Raw genomic sequence first — 22,819 nt, 5'->3', positions numbered from 1 at the left:
TATTGAGGATGGTTACTCTGACTCACCCTTTATTATAAACGTAGCACAAAAAGTAAGGCAATGTGTGTTTGGTAGATTATTTCTTTGTTGTAACAATGCTTCTTGCCAATAAATCTTATACCGTTGGAAAGCCTGTTTAATTCCCTTTTAAATGGTGGCACATTTGTAAGGAACGTGCATTTGTGGGATGAGCAGCACAGCTGAGTATGTGGGTTGCGCCCATGAAGAATTTGCCAAATCTTCTCTGCCAATGCCAACAGAGCGGTTTATCAGAGACTACCTCCAGAATGTGGGAGTGGAGAGGATGGAATGGCCTGCCAGCAGTCCTGACCTCAACCCCATTGAACACTTGTGGGATCAGCTGGTCACACTGGCTGTTCGTGCTAGAGTGACCAACACAACCACGTTGGCTGACTTGCGACAAATGCTTCTTGAAGAATGGGATGCATCCCACAGCAGTGTGTGAGCAGGCTGGTGACCAGCATGAGGAGGAGGAGCCAGGCTGTTGTGGCTGTGTGTGGTTCTTCCACATGCTACTGAGGCTACTGTTTGTTAACTGAATAAATTGTTAAATTGCCAATATGTCTTGTTTCTTCAGACTTCAATCATCCAATCCACCAAACACCACCAAACAAGAGTCAATGGCAGAATAAGCTGTTTGGCATTGGCAGAGAAGATTTGGCAAATGTTTTGAACCATGATCTTTTCCTTAACATGACAAAGCATTTTTGTTGCCTAACCCAAACCTAAACCGTAAACTAGGTAAACCTACATTTTTTCACAGACGTATGACATTTATTTTGAAAAGACACTGTATCCAATAGAGATTGGAAATTGCCACGCCGTCCCTGACACATCCAAAACTGACACTACGAACATAGAGTGTCAGTTTGAAGCATAAGGCCACTGACCAAGCGTAGGTATTTGAAGCATTCGGAGTGAGAGTGTGTTGGAAAGAAACAAAGAGAAGTATCAGATTTGAGGAATCCCAATCAGTGTAGGTGAAATGTTCTGTCTCAGCAGATCATCTGTTGGTTTGGATATTGATATTGATTGACTAATCTGCCAGACATCCAAAGAACTGTGATCCCAATCTCTACGCTCTGAGCTTCAGTCCCAAACAAAACATGGAGTCTGCGCTGTTTGTTCATTTCACAAAGTGCTGTGGGACAAGCTATATTCTACCTCATGTTTCCTTTTAGACGTTATTTATCTGAGCCTTTTTATATATATATATATATATATATAAGGGTAAAAGTTGAATATTTATAGATTGGGCTTCGTTTTACATCACACAGAACATTCCGGCATTTTGAAAATGGCACACCAAGTCCCATAGAGTATTGATATTGTTTATTGTCTTTCAGTGCAATTGTATGATAATGGGAGACATGACAAAAACATGACAAAAATGAAACAAGCTTAGTTTCTGGAATTTTTTTGAAAAAAATGTCCAAACCATTGCACTGGAACAGACTGTACGGTTCCTTGTATATAGTGTAGACAGAGACGGCAGTACATCTGAGATAGTGTGAGGAGGTAAACAGCTTAGTAAGACCAGGAGGCATGAAGGCTTTATTGGTATGTATCATTGATTGAAACACTAACGACTCTAGAGAGTCTTTGTCTACTTTGTAGTTATCTACTCAACAATCCAGGAAAGAGGCTCCTCCTGAGAGAGAGGCAAAAACGAAGACGTACTACATGAGGTCCTAGATTTGTATGTATTGTATTGTTTTCATTTTAAATTGAGAAGAAAAAAGTAAAAATTTGGTTTTGAACAAACAGTCGCCTCTCTATGTCGCGTGGCACACACGTAAACCGAGCCCGTAGCCTCCGGGATGGATGGATAACTGAATGGGCCTACCGGACACATGCCCAGGGGACCAAAGTGTCAGCGCCCCCCCTGGCCTTCACCGACAAAATGTCAATCAAAGAGACACGTATCAACCAGGAAGAGACTCAAAATGAGGAAAAAACATAAAACGACTACAAAGAGATGCAAACCAGTTCCAAAGAGACTCACAACGATTAAAAAGGGGCAAAACAAGCACAAAGAGACACAAAAAGACCAAAACAACTACAGAGACTAAATACCACTACAAAGAGGCACACAGCAACTACAATTATTTAGACATATTTAGAACAACTGTGGCTCAGTGATGGAACAGGTCATCCTCCAATCAGAGGATCGGTGGTTCGATCCTCGGCTCTGCTAGTCCATATCGATGTGTCCTTGGGCTAGACACTTAACCCCAGAATTGCTCCTGAATGGTGTATTTGGTGTATGTGTGGGTATGAATGGTTAGATAGTCCTGATGGGCAGGTGGCACCTTGCATGTTAGCCCCTGTCATCAGTGTATGAATGGGTGAATGATGACATGTAGTGTTAAAGTGCTTTGAGTGGTCGGAGGACTAGAAAATATCTATACAAGTACAGTCCATTTACAGGTACTTGTACTAAATTGAGTGTCTCCATTTTATGTAACTTTATACTTCTAGTTTACTACATAACGGAGGAAAATATTGTACTTTTAACTTCAACACATTTATTTGACAATATAAGTTACTGGTTAGCCTATTTTGCAGATTCAGATAATAAGTAATTAATACAAAATATAAATCATCTAATAAACTATGATTTTTTTATTAAGTATATATTCTAAGTATATCAAGTAGTTAAAATGATCTCCGTCTTCACCAGCAGTAACATTAAAGTGGTGAACACATTTATGCATGAATAGTTATAATCCAATGAATTCTTAAATATATTATTTGCATACTATTTGCATAATTCCGCGCTGGACTAGAGCCAGTCGCTGTGCACCTCTGCAGAGGAAATACGCCTTGAGAGGGCCAGGCAGCCTGTTGAGAAGAGTAGAAATATTTTTGGTTCATAATGAAACTGTGGCGGGACAAAATAGACCACAGTCTAGGTAATCAATGGGAAACACTGTATTTGTAGTATTTAGCCACGCCAGCCACAGAGCTCCAGGGAGGTAAATGCCGGTCGGTTAGTCCACCACTTTGGTTCAAAAACTTAAATGGATTGCCATGAAATTTTGTACAGACAGTCATGTTCCAAAGAGGATCAAGCCCACTGACTTTGGTGATCTCTAAAAGTTTTAATTCAGCGCTACTAGGATAGATGCAAAATGTTTGCATTGGGAATTATGAATTTCTTCTAAAATTAAGTTTGTGAGCTTCACGGAAGATTACTAAATATAAGAATGAAAGACTACGTGAAAAGTAAATGCTGTACATGATTTTGGTTCCTTGATGTGATCTGGTGACTCCGGTGTGGAGACCACATAGCTGCACTGGCTGCCTCTCTTCTGCAGAGCTACCCCAGCCCTCAATCTCCACTTCCTCCCATGCCTGCCACATTTAATTTTTATTCAAGAACACGGGCCTGCAGGATCCGCCTTCACATCGACGGGTCGCGCGAAAGACACTGCGTGAATATCTTATGAAGTGTGACATGCCAGATAAGCCTTGGCTGCTTGAAGCATGCTACTTTGAAGTTTTCTCCTCTGCCTCTTTGCCTTTATTAGGAGCTGTTTATTCACACGCGATGAAATCAAATCTTGTGTGCTACGTACATTTGACTCACATGCAGAAATCAGAAAGCCATACGTTTTGGCCTAAACCCGTGATAATCGACCCTTTTTCCTCTCATGTCATGTTCCTCGCATAGCTGCTGCTTGGTTGTGTGTAAAAAATCTGCCAGTGTTAATTTGTGTGGATGGAGAGAGAGATTGATATGCATTTCAAAGTGATGTGTGCGCTTGTTAGCTAAGATATTTTTGCATGCCTCGTTGTGTGATGTATTGAGTGTATCTGGGTCGCACTGCTGCCTTTGGCTTAATGGTGTAATAAAACACAATGTAAGCATTTCTCATATCTCAACCGCAACAAGCCTATGAATAGATTCTCAATCAGTCGGAGTGATGTCGTCTTGGCAGCATATCTGTTTATTTTGAGTGGTTACCTTTTGAATATGTCACAGGGGGAAACTGAGTGATTGAAGGCAGATTTCACTCATCAGTAAACAAAGGAATGTCTCTTCTGTATGTCCGTTTAATTGCCCTGTGAAAGAGCCAATTAACATGTTAGAGCTAAGGCTAACCTGATGGCAGCCTCATACCCAAACTGAGGGTATCAAATACCGATCAGATACCAGTGCAAGAATGAATGTATATTTGGTATTTATGTTGAGTTATGTTTCATTTAAATGCTTTTAGATAAATAATTTTCTTTCTGCTTGGTGAGAAAAGAGTCAGTTAGATTAAGCAGCAAGGCTGAGCTGTTGGATGGAGTTTGTTTCTGATGCAGTTGTTGAGTAAATGTATGGTCTGGTTGGAGTCCAAGCTCAGTGCACCCACCCACCCATCCATCCATCCATCCATCCATCATCCACCCATCCATCCATCCATCCATCCATCTATCTATGTATCTATCCACCCACCCACCCATCCGTCCATCCACCCATCCATCCATCCACCCATCCACCCATCCATCCATCCATCTATTTATGTATCTATCCATCCACCCATCCATCCATCCACCCATCCATCCATCCACCCGTCCGTCCATCCACCCATCCATCCATCTATCTATGTATATATCCATCCATACATCCATCCATCCATCCACCCACCCATCCATCCAATGCACAGATCAAAAAGTGAAACGACAATATGCTTTGTCTTGTTTCTCTGGAATCTCTATCTGCGCTGACCTCTTATGCCTCTCTACATAGTTGTAGAGATCTAAATCAAGAAAACGTAGACAGAGGACATTTGTATGCCTCCACACTGGCAACAGCTGTGGCCGGAGGCATTATGTTGTTTGTCCGTCCGTCTCATTCTCCTGAACGTGATACCTCAGGAACGCCAGGAATTCCTTCAGATGTGGCTCAAACTTCCTAAGGATGAACTGATTCGATTTTTTTTTGCATCGTGTCAAACGTCTTCTACTGTTATGGGGGTGCCCGATTTCTGTCTGAGATCATTTCTGTGTGTTACAGCTTTGGTTTTGTTCATCAGTCCTCTCAGTAATAATAACAGTGTACTCTACCAAGGTAATTGATCAAATACGGACACATAGTGACATCAGCAAAAACGTGCCATCAGACGATCCTGGTTGTAAACAAATCTTTAGATTAATCAAACCTGTTAGGTAGAGAAAGTGAATGTTAGCAGTATAATTATGACCCAAGCTGTCCATTGCAGTTTACAGAACCACTTCGTTTAACGTTTCTGATCTTCTAACTGCTTCTTTTTCTTTCCCCGTCACACTTTTTATGGTGCATTGTTGCTGTGTTCCCATTGCTTAGCTATTAAATATGTGATTTCAACATTACATTATATAAAGAAACTACAAAAACAAGACTGGAATTGTATGAGCTATAATAAAACCTCTGATCTTACCTCATTTTCTCGCTTTGACCTTGTCAGTTTCAGCAGTATGGAGGTGTTTTTTCAGTTGATAAAATCTACTTTGCATGCTGTTAACTCTCGTTAGTGGCGCTGGTGTTACTGTGAGATGACACCATTAACACAGGGTACCATGGTAACATTTCTTATAGATGATGCTTAAAGGTGGCACATTTAACATTATTTATATTTATACCCCAAAAACTTCTATTTAAGTAGGGAAAGGTATTCAAAGCCTTCATACTGCAGAAAATCAATGTCCCTTTGTTGTGTACAGTGTAGACAGAGACAATCAAAATTTAGCTTTGGTCTTGCTCCAACTAGTTATAGTCTAGGAGGTGTTTGATTGGACTTTAATGTTCTCAACAGGTGTGTGTGTGTGTGTGTGTGTGTGTGTGTGCGTGTGTGTGTGTGTGTGTGTGTGTGTGTGTGTGTGTGTCAGGCTCTGAGTCCTTTCATGCTTTATTGCTGCCGCTGTGCAGTGCGACACCTGTATTCCCCAGACAACAAAGCTCATTAGTCACTCCTCAGGGAGGAGAGAGAAGAAGAAATAGAAAAAAGGCCTGTCATACTTGGCTCTGATGTCATATTTACTGTGGCAGCTTTTTGTATCGTCTCATGTAGTTTTACTGTGTGAGGACAGTATCTATAGCGGATAACATAATATGATACTGTTATTATTATTATCATCTACAGGTGACTATTTATTTGAATTTGTTCGTGTGAATGTTTGTGTCATTTATTGTCGTCATTTATGACTGTATGCTCAAGGACCTGTTAGAAAACAACATATTTTATTTAGTGTTTTATACCGCCATTGACTGCTGACTCCTCACAACTCTTAACCGGCTTGCAAGTAATCAACAACTGCTTCAGTTTGTAATGTTTTTTTCTGCTACAGATTACGAATTGTTCCTCTCTTGATTTGCATGCACAATGTATTAGAGACTCTGTGCTATAAGGAGAGACTCTGTGCTATAGGGAGAGACTCTGTGCTATAGGGAGAGACTCTGTGCTATAGGGAGAGACTCTGTGCTATAGGGAGAGACTCTGTGCTATAGGGAGAGACTCTGTGCTATAAGGAGAGACACTGTGCTATAGGGAGAGACTCTACTATAGGGAGAGACTCTGTGCTATAAGGAGAGACTCTGTGCTGTAGGGAGAGACTCTGCTATAGGGAGAGACTCTGCTATAGGGAGAGACTGTGCTATAGGGAGAGACTCTGTGCTATAGGGAGATACTCTGTGCTATAGGGAGAGACTCTGTGCTATAGGGAGAGACTCTGTGCTATAAGGAGAGACACTGTGCTATAGGGAGAGACTCTGTGCTATAAGGAGAGACACTGTGCTATAGGGAGAGACTGTGCTATAGGGAGAGACTCTGTGCTATAAGGAGAGACTCTGCTATAGGGAGAGACTGTGCTATAGGGAGAGACTCTGTGCTATAGGGAGAGACTCTGTGCTATAAGGAGTGACTCTGTGCTATAAGGAGAGACTCTGTGCTTTAGGGAGAGACTGTGCTATAGGGAGAGACTGTGCTATAGGGAGAGACTCTGTGCTATAGGGAGAGACTCTGTGCTATAAGGAGAGACTCTGTGCTATAGGGAGAGACTCTGCTATAGGGAGAGACTCTGCTATAGGGAGAGACTGTGCTATAGGGAGAGACTCTGTGCTATAAGGAGAGACTCTGTGCTATAGGGAGAGACTCTGTGCTATAGGGAGAGACTATTAGGGAGAGAAAAGGATGACATTTAGATTTTTTTTTGATACACACTGATTGGGTTGGTTGATATTATTTTCAAGACAGTGGTGAAAAAAGCCTTGCTGTCAATGATAGAATTCCGAAATAAAATCAAAATTGGTAGGTCAGAACTTTGAAAAGAAAAGAGGAAATTGGAATCCGTCAATACAACTACAATCAGTGCATCTCTCGTATGTATGATTGTATTTATGTATGTATGTACTGCAAGCTATCTATAACTGTCGCTTAGCAAATGACAAACGCAGACTACAACGGAATGTGTCTTCTTGCCAGTATGGGAGGAGAGCTGGTTAGCTGTTAGCAGCCGGTAGGCAGCAGAGTCAATGCCGTGTGATTGGCTAACAGAGCTAACAGCTAATGGAACTGGACACACAGCAGGACTGACAGTTTCTGTTCTGAGGACGCATTAAACAGGCAACATGAAGCGCTACACAGTGTACTGCAGTTTAGCTGCAAAAAGCCGGTGCACAGTTGCATAGATTAAAAGATGGGGGTTGTGGTTTGTATTCATTTAATCAAGCATTCTACCTAGTATGGATATAGTATACTATAGTACAATATGCTTCTTGTCTGGGACTGCACTGTGTTCACACACTCATCACTGCTTGTATGAACTGGCCCCTGATTGGCTAGATCTGGAGCCCCTTTTCTGCATGATTGGTCCTGTGTGTGTGTGTGTGTGTGTGCAAAATATGTGTGGGCTTGCTGCTATTCACCTTCTAAGTGAGTCTATTAATATCATGATTCAAATCAGAACATAGTAATTTATAGAAATGATTACCTTGTTATCGCTGGTAGTTGCTCTCTTACAAAAGAGTGAATATGATACACGTTTTCTTTCACATTTAATATAACGTATGACTCATGGAGACATACAGTAGATGTCAAATATACTTTTCTATAGAGCAGTGTTTCCACACGTCCAGGAAAACCTGCTTTTGGAACTTTGCAGCCATTGAAATCCCAAATTTGCCCCAAATGTCCAAAAAACAATGAGCTAAAACCGTGTTCAATGTGCAGCATGATTACATCAGACTGATGTATGAAGTGTCACAGGCTGCAAAGGTCTTTTTGTCCAGCTGAAGTTAAAGCTCCGTTCAGCAACAGTAACACTGAAATAGTAACAATCTTTTTTTTTACATACATGACAATATTACAATCGTTCCTAAGTAGAAAAAAATAGAAATCTTCAGACGCACTTACAATACAATGATTACAAACAATCTGTGGACAGACATGCCATTCTCCACACCACATCTAGAGTGCATCACTCTACAAAGTAAATATACAATCATCACATCATACAAGCACAATATGCCCAAAAATGAAATAACAGGATTGGCCCGTAGGTAGAAACCAGAGTGCACAAATTATTTAAAAAAGTAAACATTTGAATGCAGAAGCCGTGAGAGGCACATGAGATAAAACATTCTGGTGATCACCTCTGATCTAAAGTGTTGAAGAATAGGTTGAAAAAAGGCTTTTGCCAGCATTATCTTTTTAATTCCATAATTTTGTTGTCATCGGTGGAAAGGATAATCTTTACAAGTTCCTTTTTTAAACATTTTTCTGTGAAAATGGGTGAATTATTATAACTTCTTGTAATACTCATTTTGACCACAAGAGGCTGATTTGCACCAGTAGCCCTTGGTCTGTCATGCCTGTCTTTAATGTATTTTAATCGGCGCTAATCTGCTGTTAAGGAAAGCCCGAATGCTTGAGTCCTATTTAGAACATGGGGTAGAGCAGCGGTTCCCAAACTTTTTAGGCCATGCACCCTCTTCTACATCCCGACCGGGTTCACGCACCCCCAATCCCCCACACCTTAAAAAAAAGCAACAGAACATAGAAATCGGACCAATGAGAGAACAGTTTGCTCGCGCGTGGCGTTTGTTTACAAGATTTAGTCCGCTGTTAAATGTTGCAGTGTGAACACAAACCGAACAAAGGGGCAACTGCAACATTGTATCATATTAATCCCTGAATCGGAACAAAGCAAACGAACTGAAGGTGTGAAAACGCCCTGAAACACTGCAACAAAGTTTCAATAACTTTCAGTTACACAAGGCGACACTTTGAAAGAGCAATAAGGATGGCGAGGACACACGCACAGGCTCAGAGGCATCACATTTAATTTACAATTAACCATACATAGAATGAGACTGCAGTTGTTTTGTAACTCCTCCAATTTCGATATAAAAAAAATGTAAGGGGCTTTTGACTTGCACTGGCATGCTTGGTGTTCAGGTGGTGACGTAAATAAGAGGGCTTCAGACAGCTGTTAGCCAGAACCTCACTGCACACCACGCACTGTGGCTTTGGGCAATCTGCATTGCCAATCCAAGTGAAGCCCAGACCAGATACTTTTCATCATTCTTCCTCTTTCTTTTCCCAGTCTGATGCTCACTCTCGTTTCCTCTTTTTTCACCTTGACTCCGCGATGGGCCTATGTGCTCCCCATTTGTCTGTGCTATCCCTTCCTCCTTTTCGGTCTCCTCCGTCTCATCTTCCTCTGACTCCCGTTCGATTTCTTCTCCCGGTCTCTCCGTTTCTCTCGCCTCCGATTCCTCTCTCTCTCTCTCTGTCCCTCTCCTCTTTTATGACTGATAGCTTCAGATGTCCCACCTGACAGTTTCCCCGATTTCAGCCAGTTTATCATATTTGCATGAATGTTGCTGAATGAATGAAGTTAGCTGTTAGCTGACGTTAGCTGCACAAGCTAGGCTAACTAGTGTACATAAGACAGTCTGACGGCAGGAGCTGAAGTGCATTTATTTATTAAATTGTAAGTTTTTAATTTTAAATTAGAATTTTACAAAGGGAATTTTTATAATTCATGTTTTTATTTTGTGAAAATTGTATTTAATATTAATTATTACACCATTAGACCACCATTACATTTTTCCTCTCATGCACCCCCTAGAGGCAGGTGCGCGCACCACACTTTGGGAATCCCTGGGGTAGAGGGACACTTCAGCCTCTGAGTATTACAACAACATCACTCGCTAAAATACTGAAATATCTCAACTATTGGATGGTTTGTCTTTAAAATATGCTTCTGGCATTTGTGTTCCCCTCAGGATGGATTGTTTTAACTTTGGTGATCCTCTGACTTTTCATCCAGCACCATCATCAAGTCAAAATGTGAATTCTTCCAGAACTAAATTCCTGCAGCACTATTGTCAGCTTGTAGTATTTCTGTATTGGATGGAAACACACATCTATTAACATTTTCTTTTGCAGATTTTCTGCTGATTCTTGACACATTCCTCTACATTTTAAATGCATCCTGGAAATGTTTCCTCGTGAGGTATTATAAGTTAATATGATTTTGTCCTGAACACCAGAGTTAATAGTTCATTATGCAGCTGTCAGTCTGGTAAGACTACATTCATAGTGTATGCATTCTATAGTTAACCACGTTTAATGATATTTTATGGTGGAAAATGCATCATTAAACGTCTCTCTGGTGTGTTTTTGAGCACGAAGCCAGCAGCATATACGTAGATTTGGCATATTTAGTATTAAAATGGGGAGCGATGACGGACTGACACCGTGATGGCATCCATTACTCCGAGCTATCAGCGTGTACCTACCTGACTCCATTCACCCTCCACATCTCCGTCTCCATCCGTCTCTCTGCCTCCTCCGACAGCCCTCACTTATGGATTTCAGCTTGTCAAAGAAGCACCTCAATGCATCTCCGGTGTTGGAGGAACAGACAGACAGAGGGCGGAGTATGAAATAAGATGAGGCTCCAATGATCCATGTGGGGAAATGGGGTCGCTGCAGCAACAGAAGGGAAATAGATAAAGGAAGATAAAATATTACGGACTACAGAGCCAGCAGTTGGTATTGAACATAAACATTTCCCCTTGTCAGGAAGTAAAAATGTATGAGGAGTTATGAAGAAGTGCAAACAGCAGGAGAACACAGTGAGACAAAAAAAAGTACCTTTTGAATGTATGGTAAAAAAGTCAACATAAAAATGGAGTGTGTATGATATTGAATGAGGGAAGAATTACAAGTGAGTCATGGTTCAGGGGCTAGCAGGGTGCAGAGCTACTGTTTGCTCTTCTCTGAAACTCTCTGGGGAGGAATACTAGACCCAACACTTCAAATAGTGGGGAAGACAAGCCCAGTGGTCAGGAAATAATGGTGGTATTGTACGTTTCTGCAAAACGAGGATACGGTGAAGTACAACGAGGGACCAAGGAGCAAGTACACATGTGTGATGACTGTTGTGTGTTCTATGTTTTTAGTGTATAGCTTTTTTATGGTGATTTTAATGTTGCTGTAAAGCTCTCTATAATAAAATGTATTATTATTATTATCATATCGAGCGAGCGTTATTGAAAGTTAGTTTAATAACTAGTATAGTGCATGCCAGAACGTCCACTGAAGATGGGCGGGAAGAGTGGTGGTCAAACAAACACCAGACTATCACCCAGGAGACCGCTGTTTGTGTCCCGTGTGAAACCAAAAGTAAATGTTGACTTCAACGCCCTGCTACATAACGCTACATAAAAAGGTCCAGGTTAGTTATTTATTTACGCTAGTTACATTGTTACGGTTGTTATGCAATGTTGCTATGCTACACTGTTGCGCCACATCATTGTGCCAAGTTGTCATGCCACATTGTTACGCTACGTTGTTCCTTTATTAACACAAACAATGCACTGTTTTCTAACCGTAACCAGTAGTTTTGTTGCATAAACATAACCGTTTCACAATGTCCACCATGTGGCGTTGTGCGTTTCTGCAATCGTGACACGAGGCTGATCTAAAACGTGCTTATCAAACGCATTTTGTTCAGAAACGTTGACGTTCAACGAATTCCATGGTTTGCAGTAATGGACAATGCCAATATTATTTTCTGGGGACTTGGTTGGAAGACAAAATAAGGTAACGCAGGAAAGAATTCAGACAAATATGGGCAATAAAACGTAATGCATTGCAACTTGCGTGCAGCCTTTCTTGAGGAGGTTCTTACCTCCACGTAGACACCAACGACGTTACATCAACCATCGCCGGAAAAACCGCTGCTGCTGCTGCGTTGGACATGTTGAGGAAGTCCCAGATACATAGGAAAACTAAGCTTGTTTCACCGAGCCGTACTCAATGTATCTAGCAAGTCACACGTTGCCTGAATTAATCTGGTTTACTATGAACCCAAAATCAACAGATTTTGCTATGATTTAAGTGCAATAAATACATAATGATGCCGATATGTAAAACGTCTGCTTTGTCAAGTCTGTCTGCAATACCACAAGCAAACAACTTTTAAAATGCTTCTTTTCTGAATGGAGTTCGTATCAAACATTGTAGCTGCATTGTCTTTGCATTGCCGCTTCATGTAATCATGCGGTGCGGATATCCAGCTTTCTGTTTTTATGTGAACACACGTTAGTGTGATAAGGTCTATAGCCTCACGTTAAGTATTCTTACTTTGTGGTAAAAGCCATTTGAGCTAATGTAGAGTATCTGAGCACTTCACCTCACCTGCAACCTGTTACTCATGCACACCGTACAGAGCCTGGCTTCACCTCACCGTGTATTTTACCTTAAATCCAAATCGATGGCTGTGACATCATGCAGCTTCTGCCCATTCACTTTGAGGTATCGACTCATTTCTCTGATGAAATATGGGCTAAATTTAGAGCAGAGAGCTTCAGCCTCTGCCGGTGTCAGAGACACATATGATGCCTGTAGCTCTCTCCCTCCTCCTCCTCCTCCTCCTCTTCTTGCTCTCTCCTTTCATTCTCTCCTCCTGCTTTTCTCTGCCATGCTCCTGAAATTGGTTGAACATGGCAGTGCACGTCTTGGTTCGATGTCCAGTTTGCACACAAAAATGGAGGAAGCTGTCAATCCTCTCTAATCTCTCTGTCTCTAATCTCTCTCTCTCTCTCTCTCTCTCTCTCTCTTTCTCTCTCTCTCTCACACACACACACACATTAACACACACATAAGAGGAGAGGGGGGTTAGCCAAGCCTCTTTATCTCTTTCATGCTTGCACACCCTCAAACACCCGCAGGCTCTACCTCTCTCCCTCTCTCCCTCCCTCCCCCTCTCTCTCTCTCCACCTCTCTCTCTCTCTCTCTCACACACACACACACACACACACACACACACACATAGAGTCGGTAGTTGCAGCAGCAGCGAGCAGAGGAAGCCAGGGCGAGCGAGCCTCCGCCACGATCACAGAGAGCGGCTCATCGCGTATAGCCGAGCCGTCATGAGCCGGTCACCGGGAGTCGGCAGCACCGGGGAGGAGGAGGAGGCTGGGTAGGAGGGAGAGAGGAGGAGAGAAAGAGAGAGAACGGCTTTTGTTGTAATTAAATGTCTCTCGCTCTCTGTCTGTATCATGCTGTACTTCCAGCTGGTGATCATGGCCGGGACCGTCATGCTGGCCTACTACTTCGAGTACACCGACACCTTCAGCGTGCACGTGCAGGGCTTTTTCTGCTACGACACGGCGTACACCAAGCCCTACCTGGGACCGGAGGACAGCAGCGCCGTCCCGCCCGTCCTGCTGTACGCCCTGGTGGCCGGGCTGCCCACGCTGCTGGTGAGTGCACTCCTCGTCAGAGAACTTCACCCAATCAGACCCACGCTGCTCCACTGATGGACGCTCATCAGACATGTAACATGCATCTCATGTCATTCATAGCAGCCACATTCATTCTGCTCTCTCTTTTACCACACAATGATCATAGTGCTGACATATAATCAAAGAATAATTGATCCATTTCACGAGGTCATTTGTCATTCTGTGGTTGCAGCATTGTGATCTTTCTCTGTTGTAATTTTAGACTGAAAATCTTTTGCTTTTGGAATGTTGGTGGGATTCATAAGATATTTATAGATCTCACGTTGGCTTCTAGGATCTTCTGTGATGACACATTTCACAATGTTCTGATTGTGAAATCACCGCATATAGACCAAATAATTATATTCAAGATTATTGTATTATTATAAGAAACTCAAACTAGCATTTTAAATAAATATATATGTTTTTCCTCAGGGCACAGCCCCACGTAGATTACTGCTGACATTAGCTTGACGTTTGCTCCTCACTGTAATGCAACTGTCAAGAACCTAATTTAAAACGTCACCCACATCACGCCCCCGCCAGTTATTAGCTGTCATCCGACTAAATATTACCCTGAGCTCTTCTGATATTATTCTTTTTTTCTCATTAAGATAGCATCTTCTTTTGGACTAAAATGACAAGATGAAATTTCAAATGTCATAAACAGGCAGCCTTCCAATAGATAAGTGCACAATATCAGATGTGAAAGCTACTGTGTATCTGCATTGATTTAACAGGGCTGACCAATGCTCAATCTCATGACTTTAGCCGTTATCTCAGGGGGAATGTCGTGCATGATTCAGCCTCCATGTAGATGACTTGTGACTCTGGTCTCATCAGTGCCACATGGTATACTGTCCAACAGACTGCGCTGATCGTGCCATTGGTCAGTGGACGAGACCTCTAGCTGCTCTCTGAAGGAATATTGAACCTGAGTGATTCCTGTCATGATGCTTGCTTTCTTTACGTTCATGGATTATTTTTGGCCACTTGGGGGCAGCGTAACAAGCTGTAAAGGTTTACAGGGCTTCCAGACTAACTTCCTCTTACTCGTCCAGTCTTTTTGAAAGTCCATCATGGTATTAATCAGTGACACTGGCTCAGTCGGTCTCTCGCTGCCTGCACTTTCATCATAAGTGTCTTCTGGGTCGGAACGCTTTGTTTTCTCTCCCTACCCACCAGCCCCTTCCTCTCTCCTCCTCATTTAGTTTTTTGTTAAATAGTCAGCTATCGGCCGCTTCATTTTGGGAACACAGTAACAGCTAAACGGATTGTTTCGTAACGTTCTATGCCGCTACGTACGCGCGCATGACATTTAATCAATCTCAAAACCTGTGCACATTAGATAATATGAGTCCAGTGATAATGAACATCATGCACCACTTGACATTCGATCACACTCACAATAAGTTATCACATATGCAAACCGTTTTGGAGCCCTGGTTCAAGGTTTCTTTATTAGCACCCACCGCTAATGTAAATGTGTTAAACACAGTATTAACTCTACCAGTTGATGTGGTGACTGCAAACAGTTGACTATTTATACACCCAGCAGACACGGAGCTACAATAATATTAATTTATAGTCGTCCAGTATTCACTCTCTTTTAGCTCTGTTTTTGGTCTCCACCACCTCTTTAGCTGCTAAAGGCTCCACGGTGTTCTCCAGCTCATCTCTAACGGAGTACAGTGTGCAATGGCTTTACCGGAGCTGCCTGCTGCAGCGAGAACTAATTTCAATGAGAGCCGAGTTTGAAGGTGAAAGAAGAGCCACGTCTTTCACAGTTTGAGCAGTCTGTCATTTGAGCCTTTTTTGATAAATAAATGTAGACCAGTGCAGCGTTAAGACAGAGCTTCCCTGTAGATCAAAGCTCACCTTTGTGAGTGCTCCATGATGTGATTCTCAGATCACATTTGAATGGCATAGAGACTGACTTGCAGTGTGATAGCTCAGTTAGAAAGATCACATGTGAACCCTACCTGTGTATCAGTATCGATATGTCTTCAAAGCAGAGCTATCCAACATGACTTGCTTTAAATGCTACCTGATGGGATTCCTATTATTCTTACCCTGACCTTTGCTTTGCATTCTAATCACGAAATGTCAGGATCAGATTCAACCCGGACTGCAGAGAGCTCCTCACCTCACCATGAATACTCCCTGGCCCGCTGAATCAAGGACGCTAAATGACAATTCGTGGGATGAACTGAAAAAAGCATTGAATGGGATTACTTCTGCAGTGGCTGCTCTGAAGCCCGGCAGTGCAGGCTGAGCTTTCACACACAGTGACCCTGCTGCTGGGTGCATGTAGGACTGTCTGTACGCCTCTGTGTCTGTTTCAGCTGCTCGCCTGCCTGCCTGTCGACAACACACACACACACACACACACACACACAGCTGAAATCACTGCACACAGCCATCCTGGCACGTCACACTGCACACAGTCTCAAAGCATGAAATATTCTATTTAAGCAGATTTAACAGCATAAGTTTGCTTCTGTCTCCTCTGCTGCCCTGGGAGTTTGTCTTTGACGGCGCTCTGCATTTTCACTGCGTACCACTTCTTGATGTAATTAAGTCCGGATGTTGGGATTCAGACGGACAGGGTCCTGGACGTGTCATGTAGACGTGTGCAGCTTCGGTGCAACATGGGCATGGATGTGGACCAAGCTTGTGAGACACCATCTCTTCTGTTTTCCTGGGACTAACTCAGAAGAGAACAACAGAAAGTATCTTGTTAAAATGTTCTAATCAGACTGTGTGGACGTCTCTCTGCTGTTCTGGCTCATGCACGTCAACCAGCGCAGAAAGCTAAATTGCCGTGTGAAGTGGAATATAAATCAGAGGACATGCTAATTAATAATTGCTCTGAAAACAGCTGAGAACGGGGAAGCATGACAACAACAGCTCAACAGACGGATAGACGCTTCTTCAGGAAATCATATTACTGTTTGAATGGTGCAGAGCGGCCTGGCATGAACACACAGAGCCACAGATCTGTGGCCAGAGGCAGATGGTTTGTTTGTTTCATTTCTACGATGATGATAGAAATGTTGATGAAGCAGTTTACAGTATATTACATTGATTCAACGGCATGCCAGTTTACCAACCACATCATACAGTAGAATGTTGTTTGCAGCCGAGAGTCTACAGCGCAAAGCTGAAAATTCACCCGTTCGTTTCTGGCCTTGGAACCTTGAATGTCATACACCCCATCATATTCATTTTTCCCGCGACTCACAGTTTGATCACTTGGATCGGCATAGAACTCTCCCGGTTCAGTCATCAGTGTAGAAGATAAACAGTAAAGCCTGTGTTCATACAAACATTGAGGAAGACGTTAACCCTCTGAAGCCCAAGCAGTTTCACTGTTTGCTCCCGCCACATGTTTCTCTCTGTGGCCTTAAAGTCCTGCACCTCTATGGAAACAACACAACCATGAAGAGAAGCAGAGATAACTCACTCTATGCCATAAATCATAACAAATAATTTCTTTGATAATTTCTTTTACAAAAATTGGCAAACAATGGAATCTATAAATACACAACAGTTTTGTGTAACCAATGCTGGAAAAAAATGGAGGCTCTACGAGTCGTATACATTAAAGTATTTACATTCTTCTTACCTCTCCTCTGCTCTGTGTTCAGCAGGTTCAGGTTCAGTCAAAGATTCACAGCATTGTTGTCACGTGACTGTTGGTCTCAGGTCAATTAATCATGGCTTCTTAGTTGCGCTGAGGAGTTCAGAATTGAACGTTTTTTTACAGGATCTGTTTTGAGCAAAAGCTTTATTCGGGGCAAGATTTTAAATGAGACATGTAGAATAACATGTTTTTGCTGAAATATCACAATTTCAAGCTTAGTTTCGGTTGCTTTTTCAGATGAAAGTGTTTGAGAACCGTCTGAGAGAAGAAAATCTGACGATTATGAAAGTATTCAAAGCTTCTGGCTACAATGAACGGTGTAGTTTTGGCAAGTGTTTAAACAAAACAATGCGTTTAGATCCCGACGGCGGGTTTCAGGTTCCAGAGGGTTAACTAGAACTCTCAAGGTACAGTTTGGCATAAATATCCAGTTACCAAGCTTAAAAAAAGCTCATGGCTGGGTGGTACAGTGTTGAATCAGTTCTTTGAAACCGTGTTTTGTTCTCAACAATAAATAACATCAGTGTCCCAGTTCTTCAGTATAGACGGGTTTCAGTGGAACAGTTCTCAACTGAAGCCGTGTGTCTGTCTGTGAATAGAAGGAATTACATCAGAATGGAAAATCCTCCACCTGGCGATTTACGTCCATGTTTGCTACCAATGTAGAAGGTAGTGCTCCTTTTCTGTTGTGAACGTGACTTTGGTGCAGGAGAAGGGAGTTGTCACAGCACGGCTCACTACTTGCCTGTTGCTTGCTTTTTCTGTTTATTCATTCAAACAAGTCTGGCTGTTAGTGTTGCCATCTTGGCAACTTTCCTGCTATATTTAGCGTCTGCTACTTTCATTGGAAAAGAGTTGGCAACACTGGGCTGTGTTTATTGGGGTTTTATTTGATATCGCGTGAGGCCTTCACACACAAGTACATAGAATGTGAATATTACACGCAAAAAAGCCTTATAAATTCTTTCTTAACCTCAATCAGTCAATTTTCTGGAGCTTTGGCACCACAAATAACGGCATCAACCAATTGAGTTGTGTGGAAGGGACGTACTGTAAGTGTACAACAACAGGGAAGCTCTGTGGTCCGAACCAAGTCGGTGCCAGACGCTGCTCTGGTTCAGTTCGGTCCTGGTCGTTGGTCCTCTGCCTGAGCGGATCTATTGGAACCTTTTATTGAAAAAGTCTTGCTATCACTGAAAACAGCCACCCAGTGAAGCAAAGATATACTCCATATGCATTTGCAGATTTAGTTTTACTCTCAACATGGATGTCACCATTTTAGCCCCCAGTGTCATTACCAGCTTTTTTTTTTTTTTTACACTTGACACATCCTTGTTCTTGTACGTTCCCCTTGGCTCAGAAAAGCCCTCATCAGTCTGCGTATGTTCTTTCAGAATCCACATGTAAATGAGTGATGCTCATGATTGACAGCTTGAAACTCATTGAATATTCTCTCTAACCGGCAGCATTCCCAGCTGAGATGGAGCTGCTTTAGAGGCAGACATAAAGAGATGCATTGTTCAGGTCGGATAGGAAACCCAGTCGGCTTGTTAGAAGGCACCCGTCAGTTCTCCCAGTCCAGACTGGCTGATTAATTCAAAGGTCTGCTGTTTGAAGCCAGGCCAGCCAGTTTACATGGACGTGTCTCACTGGATGTTTCTCCAAGAGAGAACAGAAGATTTTGGTTAACACTGCTGTGTGTGATGTAACACGCTCCTGCTTTTAGAGAGATTTAGTTCTGATGACTGATGGACTCAACCAGACTTAGCCACACATAAACCATGTCCAGGGATACTCCAGGGTGGGTTTTGTGCTCTAGATACACTCCTCTCCCTTCCTCCTCGTGTGCATAAGAAGTTTCTTTCTTCTTTTTGCACGTTAGTGTAAATGTGAATCATGCTTTATTTGCCAGGAGTGGGTTCCATCCACTGTTTTTTATTAATAAATGTATGGGCTCTATTTTTTGGTACAGATGCAAACGTAAGATCTCCAAGTGCAAACACAAATTGGCGTGACCAGCGATTCTAACTTAAAGCCAGGATTCTGGCTTCCTGGCTTGACAGCAATTGGCCCGTTCCAAACGGCCACATGCTCCGAACTGATGATGATGATGATAAAAGAGCAAGTGCTGCTCATTTTTGCCCATGGCCAGGTTAGGAACAAGCACATTTATGATTAAAACAGGCAACCTGCAGGACTGCTCCCAGTTATACGTGTAAATAAATCGTGCTCATCTCCGGTGTACTCCATTTTAGCAAATTGTAACATGCATTATTCCCCTGGTGCTCTTAATAACTGAGTCAGCAGCTTCTAGGACAAACTAAGTAATAAGAGACAAACAAACGGATCCATAAATTCCTAATTACCCACATCATCCAATATATGAGTGGTGGAGAGGACAACAGGGTGTCCATGTAGTTCCTCAGCTCCACTCTGTGAAGACGGAAAAAAAGCAAAGATTGAAGTGTGCTACAGAACATTGGCTCCCACTGTTCTCAGTCAACTATTTTCTTTGCAAGAATAAAAGTGCCATGAAGATGGATGTTCATCTGCACAGCAGAGTCTGTCCGAAAGCCTCAGCCTGCTGCAGCCAGCTGCTGAGGGCTAAATCCCTCTGAAGCTCATGACATGCTTTAAAAACAGTGCTTGGCCCTATCTGGTATTCTCTTTGTTTCCTTTCCATGTGTTTAGATTATGAGACAAAGACAATACGCCTCATACAAGAACCATTATATGAAAACAAATCTATTATGGGAAGTAACACAATTATTTGTGAAGACGACAAACAAGAAGTGTTTTGCTGTTGCTGTCTGTATCTCATGTCTCATGTTGGGGCCTTAAAGTGCATTTTCTGTGCTCAACCTGAGACCAAAGGAGCTGTTGTGAGCAAACAGAAGCCTGTAACATATCGGTAAATTCACCCAAAAGGAAATGGCCACTAACCAGAACTTGAAGAATTTTCACAGGATAACTTACAATTTCATAATGTACTCTTTTAGTTAACAAATGGAGAAATTGTTTATTATTTTCCGGACCAAAAGAGCCCTTTGTCTGTTGCCCTGTATCTGGTCCCTCATTTTAAATGGATGAATCAGTTTGAACTTGTGGTTTTCCGTTGGAACCATGAAAAGAGTCGACATAAATACTTGAAAACACTGAGTTTGGGTATAAATAGTAGCCCTGGTGTATCAGCAGCTGCATTTTGCGCCGCTAAGGCGATGGTGTGGTCACCTGGGGTGGTTTCGATGTGCATGTTCTGCTGCTGCTTTAGTTTAGTGTCTCACATGCTTGGGACGTTCAATGCATTTTTTCAGTGCAGTCTGGCCATTCGTCCCATAATGAATTGGGTGTTTACAGACAATGCAGTGAGGCTTCCCCGCCTCGGTTAACCTGCTGATGCAACTGAAGAGGACGGTGTGTCCCTCGACCTTCACCGTCTCCTCCACCCGACTCCACTTCCACTTAATCTTCACGCCTTCATCAACGGCCTTCACCTCTTTACCTTCAGCTACCATGGCCATCTTACCTTGTGTTTAAGTGACAGGCAAATGGAGTGTGCATTTCTGCTGTTCTATAATTCTAACGTTAAGAGCCTGAAATCGTTCAATAGTACCCCGACTTAAACCGGTGACAAATGAACAACCACGGGTTCTTTGTTGCTTTCTGTCAGCTCTTATATCACTCGTTCACACAGCTTAAAAGAGCAGCTCAGCAATCCAGCTAACGATGCATTCACTGTTTTTACAGCTGCTTCTTCTGGAAGTGTGAAGACCTGCATGACAAAAGAAATGCCCACTTCAAAAGATATAAACATCTGTAAAGACTTTATTTTCAATAGTTGCCATGCTTGGTGGAAACTGCCAGTGCTGTTTTTATTCACATTCTCTATTTGTTTCTATATAAGGCCCATCAGCACCCTGGTGTATATACTGTATCTTTTAAGTAGTTTATTTGTTTTCTCTGTTGACATTCTGTATGCTGCGAACTAGAGCCTGACGGATACATCGTCCACTGCGCATCAGAAGCACACCTACGGCTATTTTCACTATTTTCTGCCTCAAAAGATAATTCTGGTTGATTACTTGTCAACAGCTGGTAACATGACAAAAGAGACAAAATGACCAAAGACAAGCACTCTGTACAAACATGTCCAATGTTTGTACAGAAACTGTCTCGGCACTCTAAACCGTCTGTGATACACCTGAGCTTTTGGTGTTAGTCCTTCAGAAAAGAGGCCGACTTGAAACGACTAGACAGAAGTAATGTTTAGTAGAAGAGGCGGAGATACTCACCTCTCCACCCACATATACTGGAATTGCCAAGATTTGAAGGCAGCTGTGAGACAGGTCATGTTGTGACTAAGTGTTTAAGGTCACTGGCGAACGCGAAGGAAATCACCCACTGCTGTAAAAATAGACGGGCAGGGTAAGAGAAACTATGAAGCAGAGTCAGATCAAGACTGACTCACACTGCATTGAAATGCACCGAACGTCGAGTAAAATCTCTGAGTGGATTTATTCTAAACTGGAGATGAAATGGCTGTTTGCTATTAGATTGACTATACAATGCTAATGAAGAAACGTACTTAGAAAGCCTTAACTGGATTGGGACAGTGCTCTCCATAATGAGATGGCTGAATTGATTGGAAAGTGTTTGCAGAAGAGTATTCCCTTAATAAACAGGCAATTCTCCCAGCAGATAATATCCCGTCCTGAAAAAACAAGAAAACACAACCCACTGAGGCCTGATTGTGCTATCAGTCACTTGATTACAGTCTGAGATATCTTGTTGATTCATCTGCTGCCTGTGGATTTAGGAACACACAGTTTGCTTTGTGAAGGATGAAACGGAGAATAAAAGAAATGAGATCATGAGTTGATCACGTCTGCTATTGCCTCTCAATGGCTCTCAACATGGCCACCGCTGAGCCGGTAGCCATGGTGCTGGAATCACTCACGGTGCAAACAACGGAAACAGTGCTTACAGAGCTGAACAGAGACAACGCCGTCCCGGGCCGTTTATCAGCTGTAACTGCTGTGAGGGCGCAGTGCAGAGCGACGACCCTGAGCTGGCCAGCGGGGCGCGCTCACATGCACTAACATGCACTAACATGCACTCAAGATAGATGTCTACAAAGCAAATAGAAGCTCTGATCACGACACACACAGAGGGAGAGTGACCTCATTCTCTGCTCAGCTAGACATTACTGCGCTTCACTGTTACTTACAAGTTAAGGCATAAAACGGCTTTGTTAGGTTTAGGGAAAGATCAGGTTTAAAAAGCACCCATTGTTAAAGTTAGGGGAACTTTAGCTGACGCGTTTATACAAAACAACTTACATACAGTTGTGTGAAAAAGTGTTTGCCCCCTTCCTGATTTCTTAT

At 42.5% G+C, this 22,819-nt stretch overlaps 1 protein-coding gene across 6 annotated transcripts in view; it reads left to right on the top strand.

Annotated features, from left to right (window-relative positions):
- plppr5b (phospholipid phosphatase related 5b) overlaps positions 1–22,819 on the top strand; it is a 99,500-nt gene that overhangs the window by 6,222 nt on the left and 70,459 nt on the right. For 5 of the 6 annotated variants that reach the window (XM_031873684.1, XM_031873679.1, XM_031873685.1 and 2 more), the window contains one exon: positions 13,580–13,768. In XM_031873684.1, the coding sequence (XP_031729544.1) occupies positions 13,580–13,768 (189 nt within the window). Of the gene's footprint in view, positions 1–13,138; positions 13,769–22,819 lie in introns of those variants that run through there. The other variant, XM_031873682.1, reaches the window with a different exon arrangement.

This window comes from Anarrhichthys ocellatus, unplaced genomic scaffold (assembly GCF_004355925.1).
Source record: "Anarrhichthys ocellatus isolate YVR2014 unplaced genomic scaffold, GSC_Weel_1.0 scaffold73, whole genome shotgun sequence".
In the NCBI taxonomy this organism is placed as follows: Eukaryota; Metazoa; Chordata; class Actinopteri; order Perciformes; family Anarhichadidae; genus Anarrhichthys; species Anarrhichthys ocellatus.
This window is presented reverse-complemented; position numbering and strand designations above follow the sequence as displayed.